The 9,505-nt window shown below is 43.3% G+C and overlaps 1 protein-coding gene across 4 annotated transcripts; it reads left to right on the top strand.

Moving 5' to 3' along the window:
• Positions 1-8,583, top strand: gpatch2 (G patch domain containing 2). 4 transcript variants are annotated; one of them, XM_063902591.1, is made up of 10 exons: positions 1-198; positions 1,025-1,268; positions 1,961-2,511; positions 3,063-3,127; positions 3,215-3,412; positions 4,074-4,185; positions 4,584-4,623; positions 4,804-4,868; positions 5,096-5,184; positions 6,685-8,582. In XM_063902591.1, exons 1-10 carry the CDS (start codon positions 149-151, stop codon positions 6,849-6,851), a joined length of 1,581 nt encoding a protein of 526 aa, XP_063758661.1. In that variant the 5' UTR covers positions 1-148; the 3' UTR covers positions 6,852-8,582. The 4 variants fall into 4 exon arrangements, with proteins under 4 accessions (XP_063758661.1, XP_063758660.1, XP_063758659.1 ...); XM_063902590.1 differs by having other exon boundaries at positions 1,961-2,508; positions 6,682-8,580; XM_063902589.1 differs by having other exon boundaries at positions 6,682-8,450.
• Positions 8,584-9,505: the final 922 nt, after the last annotated feature.

A 9,505-nucleotide genomic window follows, 5' to 3' on the forward strand; every position in this document is an offset into this window, starting at 1 on the left:
ATCACAATACCTTCTGCTGCTTGTCCTCCTCTTGTCGCATATTGATCTAGCTAGTTGGTCGTTAGCTTTTTTGTCAGGATGATGTCTGTGGTGTTTAAATGTTTGTCCGTTGTTTCTGGCTAAAGGTATCTGGCATTTGGGGGCTTTAATGTTCCGTGCAGGAAATCTAAAAACCATCGGCAAAGCGGGAACTGGCTGGTAGGTGGTCTTTGAATTTACCGAGACGTAACATATTGTTCACGTCCACTCAACTCTCGTGAATGAGCCAGCTCGATAGCTAACGTTAGCTTTGCTAACTAGCTAGCATAACATCTAATCTGTTATATAGACGTTGTTGTTTATCTCCAACTGCAGTATTTAAGAATACCATAATTTAGAAATGTGAATATAAGCTCTTCACTGTAGTCGTGTAGTTATCTCAAGTGATGCTTGGAAGTTTGTTGTAACGTAAGTTGACTTAGCATGAAAACGTTAGCTCGAACAGCTAACAACAAGCAAAACTGCTTTCTAACGAGGAGTAATGTTGGTGGTAATTTCAGAGCATTTTGTTAGCGGCACTTAAATCAGAGCTGACAGTTAATTAGAGTAAGTGTTACGCCGCAAACTCATCCTGTGTTGCAGCCAACTTTGCTCGACGAAAAGGGTTGGCTTTGGTGTGTCAAATGTAAAGAATTAGCCTTCTTGCTAACGTGTTTTTCATAGCTGTCAAACATCCATCTCAACAGCTAAGCTAGGTAACGTTACTGCGAGGGGATTAAGGACTGTCTTGACAATGATGGTCCCATACTTACCAGTCGCCTCCTCCTCCTCCTTTTATAAAGACAAACTGCAAATTCCTAAATACAGACCCTTTAACCATATACTGTATATATAGCTTTTTAATGCCTAATGTCAAAATAAGTATTCAAACAGCACTCCTGGCTGTCCTGCACACTAGGACTGCCTCTTTAGTAATACTCAATCTTAAATTATTTTAAGTGTCCAAGCATGTTAACCAGTATCTCCTTGTATGCCTCAACTTCAGGCACTTTTGCCGGACGATGGACGAGCTAGTCCATGACCTGGTGTCAGCACTGGAGGAGAGCTCTGAGCAGGCTGCCCGTGGAGGTTTTGGGGATGGAGGAGACCATGCTCTGGCTGTGGGCTGTCTGCTGAAGAGGCAGGCTCGGAAGCGGAGGGGCAGGAAACGACGCTCGGACAACCCGCATCCGCCTTGGGAGACAGGCCACCTCAGTGAGGGCTCAGAGTCCAGTGTGGAAGAACACAAGGTGAGTGGATGGAGGGCAGTGACTACACATACAGGTTTTTAGGCCAAAAACTCTGTCAACAAACCCTGTAAACGGTGCTTGAGCAAAACACTTCAGATCCAAAAATGTTGTTTCGTTGCTCACCCTGCGCTTCTCAAGTGCAAAAAATGGGAAAAGTTGCCAAAACTATTCTCATTGTTAAGGCAACCATGAGGAAGGTGTATGGTATAAAGCCCCAAAAGTGCATGAATAATTCAAGTACATCAATTATCAAATATGCTGATCTATTTGAGGTGTGTAATTTAGAAACAAGAGGTAGAGAAAGAATAGATTTTTGAATTCAAATCACTGTAAATATCAGAGATCTGGTAGCAGACTTCTTTCATAATATTATCACAATTTGCTCCCTTTATTTGAATAGCTATCCCACCAGAGCAGATAAACCTAAATCTGCTTTGATCCTTAAAAACTGTAGGTGGCTGGTCGTCACAGGAAGTTAGAATTGCCCACTTAGCTCAGATTACCTGCAATTTAATGCTCTTTACTGTACTGAAACAGAACACATAATCCATTCAGAGTTTCTTCGATACCACCCTGTTTGAATCTGTCTTTTACCCAAATGTTGTAAAGGTTAGGAGTTAACAATCCAAATGTGTTCCTAATTTAGCATCAAAGTCACCTTCTAATGTGTACCCCCTTGACGTGTCTTGCAGGACTACCGTGCCAGTACAGGCGGTGTCTCTGCTGCCAACAGCCATGCCCGTGACAACAGCGACTCGGATGAACAACTTGGCCCCAAACGGCGAACCCTCCTCACAGCTGACACAGGACGAAGCAAGCGGCCGATTTGGCCGGACGACCTGGGTGTCCTGGGGTCCGCAGAGGGAACTCGCAGCCTCAGGCGGAGACGTAAGGTCAAACGTATGGCGGTAGACCCCCCTGCAGAACCAGAACCCCCTTCCTGCACCATGCTAGGGCCCCCGCCTGTCCCCAAAGCCCGTGTTGGTGTCAGGCCGCATAGAATGGGTGCTACCGAGGGCAGGGGGCCCATGGAGCTCTACGGATGTGGACTGATGGGGCCAGGGGGAGGGAAAAACAGGGTGAAGAAGAGGAAACTGGCTCCCCACAGGCTGGGGATGGAGGCTGCAGATGAAGGGGTGGTGGTGGAGAGTGAGGACCCCATCTCTTCTCCAACAGAAGGGTCCAAGGAAAAGATGGAGTTGGAGGAACAGAAGGGCTCAGATGAGGACATGAGTGACAGGTGGTTAGTGTATATACCTTTGTTTTTATTCATTCCCAGGAAGATTCACCTCCTCCGTCTCTGCTGCTCTTTACTGTATTTATAGGTATGTGTGTGTGTGTGAGTGTGGGTGTGTGTAGGTTAACGGCTGAGGCTTGCAAATAGCCACACTTTCTTTATTTGGACAGAAATGAATATCCTTTGCTGAATATCAAAAGCAGTCAAATTTGAAGCGCTGACATCAGTTTGTTTTAGTTATTATTGATCAGATTGTTCTTGATTTCAATTTAATTTATCCAATTCAAGATTATTTTCTGCTCATTCTCCTTAGAAAACAATAAACTGTGGCTTCGCTTAATCAATTGAGAGAGTGATTGTAGAAAACCACATTTAATGTATTAAAAAAGTAATATTTTGGTACTTATTTGAGGTAGCTAACTGGCATTTGTATCCAAAACCTTTAATCAATTCCCCACAGTGTGTGTGAGCTAGTTAGTGTTCCTTGAATCAACAGTTTTCTCTGGTGAAAGGTATTGTATTCTATTTCCCTAAATCTCCTTCTACTCCTTTTTCAGTGAGACCAGCAGTGTCAGTAACAGCAGTGACGGAGGCCTCTACACCAACGATGAGGGGAGGCAAGGTACTATTCAAATATGATGGTCAAACAAACAAACCTTCTTTTTTTGGGGGGGTGAGCACAATGGTCACATGTTCGCCTCTCTTCCAGCTGATGACGAGCAGAGCGACTGGTTCTATGAGGGTGAGCCCGGCTCCGGTTCAGGACCCGGGGGTGCGTGCGGGATAGCGGGAGTGGTTCCATGGTGGGAGAGGGAGACGGCTTCAGAGGAGCTGGACTTGGCTGACCCCGTCTTCAACAGCATCCTCTCCGGATCCTTCCCCCTCTTGACTCCTGGAGGACAGAGAGGTAACCGGTTTTTAAGAAACTCACACAAGCTACAATGATGTCTTTTGAAATGAAGATAAGGGGAGGGATTTGGTTAGATTAGGTACAGTTACATACATGTTGTTGTTGCTGTCTCATTCATGACCAGTAGGAGGCAAACACAAATCAAAGTTTAGCAGTTTGGCATAAAGTGTTGTTGTACAGTAGATAAAGGAAGTCAAATCTTCTATCTCTAAGCAAGCGGCGCTAAATGATACATACCTGTCAGTTTTTGCCTAACAGTGTCTGTTTCTCAGTGGTTACCGTATTGTTTACTGATATAGGACTTCTTAATTGATTGACATTTAATTTAAAATTGGATTATGGCAAAATATGTGAGTTTTATCATTCTGATAGAAGTATCATGGTGCTGCAGAGAAGTGGTATTCAAAAGACTTACACATCATGTAAATGTTTCAAAAATGATCATATATCTCTATATAGCAATTCATATCATAATTGTAATATCAATTAAAATAACCTCAAGTAGTTATTCTTTCCAACTCCTGCAGCCATTTAAAACAGAAATACAGGTATCCCAAAGGACTTTACTGAAATGTGAACATTATCAAACTGATCTCATCATTTAAAAATAATGAACATGCTGAGTTTTGTCACTGACGACCTGCTCCGCCTTCTTCAGGGTTCCATGCCAGGCTGAGCCGTCTCCACAGCAACCAGCATGCATCTCAGGCAGGCAGCTCCGGTCAGAGCTTCAACGATCGGATGGGCAGACAAGGCCAGGACTCCCACGAGTGAGTGCTCATCTCCTACACTATTCATACGTTTTTAAGTGTGAATTCTTGTACTTTTATTACAGATATACAACAAAATAAGCTATGGCTGAGAGAAGTAGCAACCTACAAGATAGAGTTCAGAGACCAGATTTAATTGGCTTTGACACAGATTTGGTTTCCAGACAAAATCACACACTAAAATGATCTGAGGTTAGTATTAATACAGTAGAAATGCAAAGTAAACAGGAACGTTTGCCCTAAGATAACGTTTGTAAAGGTTCTGTAAAAATGTCTGTGATGGACGAGGGCCAACAGTTCACTTACGACAAGACATGATAATTAATAGCAATTTGGTTTCGGTGTGTGGAAGGCCGCCTTAATGGGTCTCAATAACAGTATTATTAAATCTCCAACAGGCCTTGGTTCAGCTCGGGCTCCAGGAGAGAGCACGGACAGGTGAGTCTCTCTCTTTTTTTTTTTAACCAAAGTTAAGGGTTTGATCTATGGCGAGGACCTTCGTGATTGCCGTTGAATGCACTTCTTATGTTTTATTGCAAGGATTACCTGCTGACTGCTTGAGCATTAACTTTAATACCCCCTCCCGTCCCCTCCCCCCTTTCCTTACTGCCACTCCAGTTGCATTGGGACCCTCGGTCAGACAGAGGGCATCGGAGAAGCTGTTCGGTGAAAACAGCCAGCAGGTGAGAACAACACTTCATCTTGAGAAACGTCAGTGATTTATGACCGAAAAGCAGAACTAATTTCCGTTTTAGTACCTGCTTTTGTTTCTGCTGCAGTCTCATCGACATAACTCCCCATTGGTTTTCACTACGGGTACTTTTTTCATATGAGGAAGAATAATTTCCACTGTGTTACTTGAGCTCAACTAATGCCCACATATTTTTGTCTCGCTTGGCTGGTTTTGCAGACAGACCAGCGGGCACCTGGGCTCTCTGTGTACAGGGGATGTCAAGCGGAGGCGAAAAGCAGCCCCCCTCGGTTCCACCGCCCCCCCAGGTATTGGACCTAGCTACACCTAACGCACCATCTGGCACTTTTTTTTTTTTTTTTTTTACCACGTTTTCTTTTCCGTATTTTTGGATCTCGCCTGTTTTTCCTCCCCCTCTTGATCGAGCGCAGTATGTCCACCAGCCTGCTTTCCTCATTGCCTTCTGTCTCGCACATACACTGATGTAAACACATGGGACTGGGATGAAAAATGAGGGATTCACTACGCATTTTTTTAAAAATGAGAAGGGAGTCCCTCAGCCTTCATGTTGCTCCATCTCCTCCTCTCTCATTATTAAGCCGCTCTTTAGCTCCTAACCCCCTTTCCTTCTAAGCTTTGTTGGACAAGAGTCAGCTGGCTAGTCATGCTGTCAGAGCAGAGATACTGGATTAGTTCTTAGCCTGTAACACTTGTACATCACCACCCCCCTCCCCCCAAACCACTCTCTTTACCTCTGGGCCAGTTGGTGCTCTTGGAGGAGGAAGGGAGAGATAGCAAAGCCTGATGCGTTAAGAATTAAACTCCCATTATAAAATATAGAACCTAAAGCCATGTCTACGGTATGTCTCATAGTTTCGTGTGTTATAGATTTATTATAAACTACTCGCTCCAGACCCGGATGTAGTGCTGAGGAACAGCAGGTGATGACCTCACAGCAGGGCGGCAGCGGCGATGTTCTGCCAAATTCACATCCTGACAATTTGGCTCGAACCCACCTGGGACTCAACCATCATCTGTTTGAATCAGCGTGCGGCTCTGACCTGGGCTCCACATAAATCAAGACGGGATTAAAGGGGCTCGACCTCTGTGACTGGAGAGTGAACTTCTAGGAAGTGCGGAGACAAACCCACTAGTCTGTTTGGAGACATGCGTGTGCTTTTATTTAGAGCCAGTACCAGACGGCAGACAGTATCTCCATTAATCAATTAACGTGTCCATTAATGCTGCACGACACGCCGCTACAGCATCCACTTTGCGATCTGCGTCTCACCGAGGGACGTGCGTGTGAACAGAAGCAAATTAACTCGCACATCATACTCATTTGCGGCTCCGTACATAAAGGAAATGTGGTGCAGTTCTATTTTGCCAGGACTAATCTACAAGATGAGATTGAAATGATCTTGCATACAGAGTTTATTAATATACAGGAACATTCAGGCTCTGCAGCAACAAAATGGGTCTGTGGAGTCGTGGAACACTACCTGCAAAATCATCTAGGGACAGAAGAAAACACATAAAAGGGTTGTTAAAAAAAAAAAACACGACGTCAGTATGAATATCTTTCCGGTAAAAATGGGTACTTTCTGGGGAAAATTCCTATATTTTTTCATATCCTGGAAAGAAGTTGGGAATATATTGGTGTAAAGCGCATGTCTGCAAAACTGACCCATTTAGAATAACACTAACAAAAACAACTGAGTGAAAGGAACTCTATTTTAGATATGTGCACCTACAACTGTCTGACGAAATTTCCCTATTTTCTAACCTGTAACGTCTCCTTTCAGTAGTGGTCGGGGAGAACGCACCCCCCATTCCTGACACTAACATGGGGAGCCGCATGTTGCAGAGCATGGGCTGGAACCCGGGGATGGGCCTGGGTCCAGAGGGCAGGGGCATGACCGAGCCTGTTCGGGCCACGCAGAGACCCAAAGGAACTGGCCTAGGCTTCAACTGAGCACCCGGGGATTCTGGATCCTGAACCTGAAGAGGCTGGGACAAAACACTCAGAGAAACAGACAGCGAAGGAGAGGAAATGCTGCTCAGGGCGATGAACGACAAAAAAAAACCCAGTCCAGAATAACCCAGACATGTGAGTCATAAGTAGGAAAGGAATGAGTCTTGTCCTAGCAACAGTCTGTGATGAAAGATAAACTTTCCCATATTGGGGAAACTGCGAGAAGCCTGGCATATCCACACAGAGAGAAGGACATGTGAAAGTGATTGAAACCGAGCAGGAGAAAAGACTTCATGCAAAAACTCCATGTTGGAGAAATGACGCTGATGCCTCATTAGCGTGTTATACTGAACCAATGATGACAGTGTGGTTTGTTTTCAGTCAGTGGTGTCAGTTCAGTTAACGATAAATGGTTTCGTCCAATTATTGCACATGATTTTGGACTCGGAGACATACCTCAAGATTCATTCTAGGTTATTTTTTAAGGTAATGAAGTATGGTTACACTACTTTTCGCCCCATCCATTTTACTGTTGATTTAATGGAAGATGCTGTGTCATGAGATTGTTTTCATCCATCTCAAAACCAACGAAGAATTCAATCAAACCCATCATTTATATTCCCTTTTTATTCAGCACATCCATGTACTATGCATGTGCCGACGTAGCTGCTGCAGGTTCTCCAGGTGTTTAACCAAGAAAAGATGTCAGGCTAAGTTGTTGCCAATGCTTTCTTGACTGCACGATTTAGCCTACCATAGCCATGCTCAATGACTTTACAGACACCGTAGGACACATATATGATTCCCTGGTTACAATTCCAGTGTCTCCACACAGTTTTGGACTTCCCTCCCAAAAAAATCAAAGACTATTGCTACCATTGGCTGTGTGTGGAAAGTGCATGCCTACCTCTCCCAGGTGTTTTCACTTAACTAACCTGATTAGCTCTCGGGCTAAGAAGAAGAAGAAGAAGAAGATATACTGTATTAATCCCTTGAGGGGAAATTTCTTTCCCCACTCTGTGGTGTTTACACACACATTACACACACACGGAGGATATACATGCTCAAGCAATGATGATGTACGTGCACAAACAACCACACACATGCAGGAGAGGGGGCAGAGCAGGGAGGCTGCCAGATACCCGGCGCCAGTGAGCAGATTCAGGGTTCGGTGCCTTGCTCAAGGGCACATCGGCAGTGGCACAGGAGGAGAACTGGCACCTCTCCAGCTACCAGCTCACTCCGTTTTTTTTGGTCCAATCGGGACGTGAACCGGCGACCCTTTGGACCCCAGTCCAAGCCCTTACAGACTAACTAGATAGTTATGGATTTAGATTACCCTAATTAGATAGAAGTGAAAACACCTGTGTGACTGCAGAACCTTTTGAAACGACATATCTTTTAAACTTTGTTTTACACACTTTGTCATTGTGCTCTTGATTCCTGTGTTCATTTAGCTTACCTGTGACCATAGATTGTCCAATACCGATTTGAAATGATTTTCATTGCAAGTAGAGAGATTAAGGTCTAGAAAAATAAAATGAAATTATGAATAAAAAATGAGAAAGAACATGTATCAATATTTGATTCCTTTCTTAATGGTTGTTTTGAGCACCGGATGGATGGTCTTGAGATGTCAGTGACAGAAACAAATGTGAAACTCAAAGCTAAGCGATTTTCACAATTTTTTGGCAGGTTCAGGACATCCAATAATACCATTTTGCCAGATATTTGTTTTTTAATATTTACAATAAACAAGCATGAACCCCACTTTCGGATTAATGTAACATTTTGGAAAATTCTGTTTCCAGTTGTTATGCTAAGCTAAGCTAAAAGGTTTGCTGGCCCTTGCCTGATTTTTGAATGTACACACTGGTATCAATTTCATCACGTAGCTCTTTGGAACTGAGCGAACCAGCATATCTTTAAAAGGTTGAACCCCTCCTACCAAATTAGGTCAAATAAATAATTGTGAACTGAATGGTACATATTAGAATTCTACTTAGCTCGACATGGATACAATGTCAAATGCAGACTCATTCTAAAATGACATTCAACATTTATGCCTATATGCCAAAAATGAACCTTAATTCCACCAGTGAAACCAGCCATGCCCAATGTCAACTTTTAAAGGGAACATATCATGCTTATGTTTTACTTTCATTATTTGTATTTTTGGTGTCTACTATAATGTGTTTACATGTGATAATGTTCCAAAACCTTTTTTTTTGTTACCTATACTGTCTGTTTGAATATAGCTGTTTTCACCCTCTTTGTGAAACGCTGTTTGAGCCCCTGTCTCTTTAAGCCCAGTCTGCTCTGATTGGCTTGCCAGAAAAAACGGCACACCTTTGCATAATAGTATGTAGTACGAAGCCAGAGGTGAAGATGGATGTGTGACAGTATATATTCTAATATGCTTGCATTTCACATCAGAAGTGGAGCCAAATTTGAACGACTTGTTGAATCCCATGTTTTATGATCTAGGATCCCACATAAAACCGACTGGGCTGTTTTACTTTACAGTTTTCGGGCTGGTTATCACTCAAGATACACACATGTATTTCCCCATCACTGAAAATTATGTTTTTCCTAATGTATCCCCTTTAAAAAACTAATTTTACAGCTGCATCAGAGACTGCTTTTATAGTTTG

The sequence above is a fragment of the Eleginops maclovinus genome, chromosome 15, assembly GCF_036324505.1.
Source record: "Eleginops maclovinus isolate JMC-PN-2008 ecotype Puerto Natales chromosome 15, JC_Emac_rtc_rv5, whole genome shotgun sequence".
Lineage (NCBI taxonomy): Eukaryota > Metazoa > Chordata > Actinopteri > Perciformes > Eleginopidae > Eleginops > Eleginops maclovinus.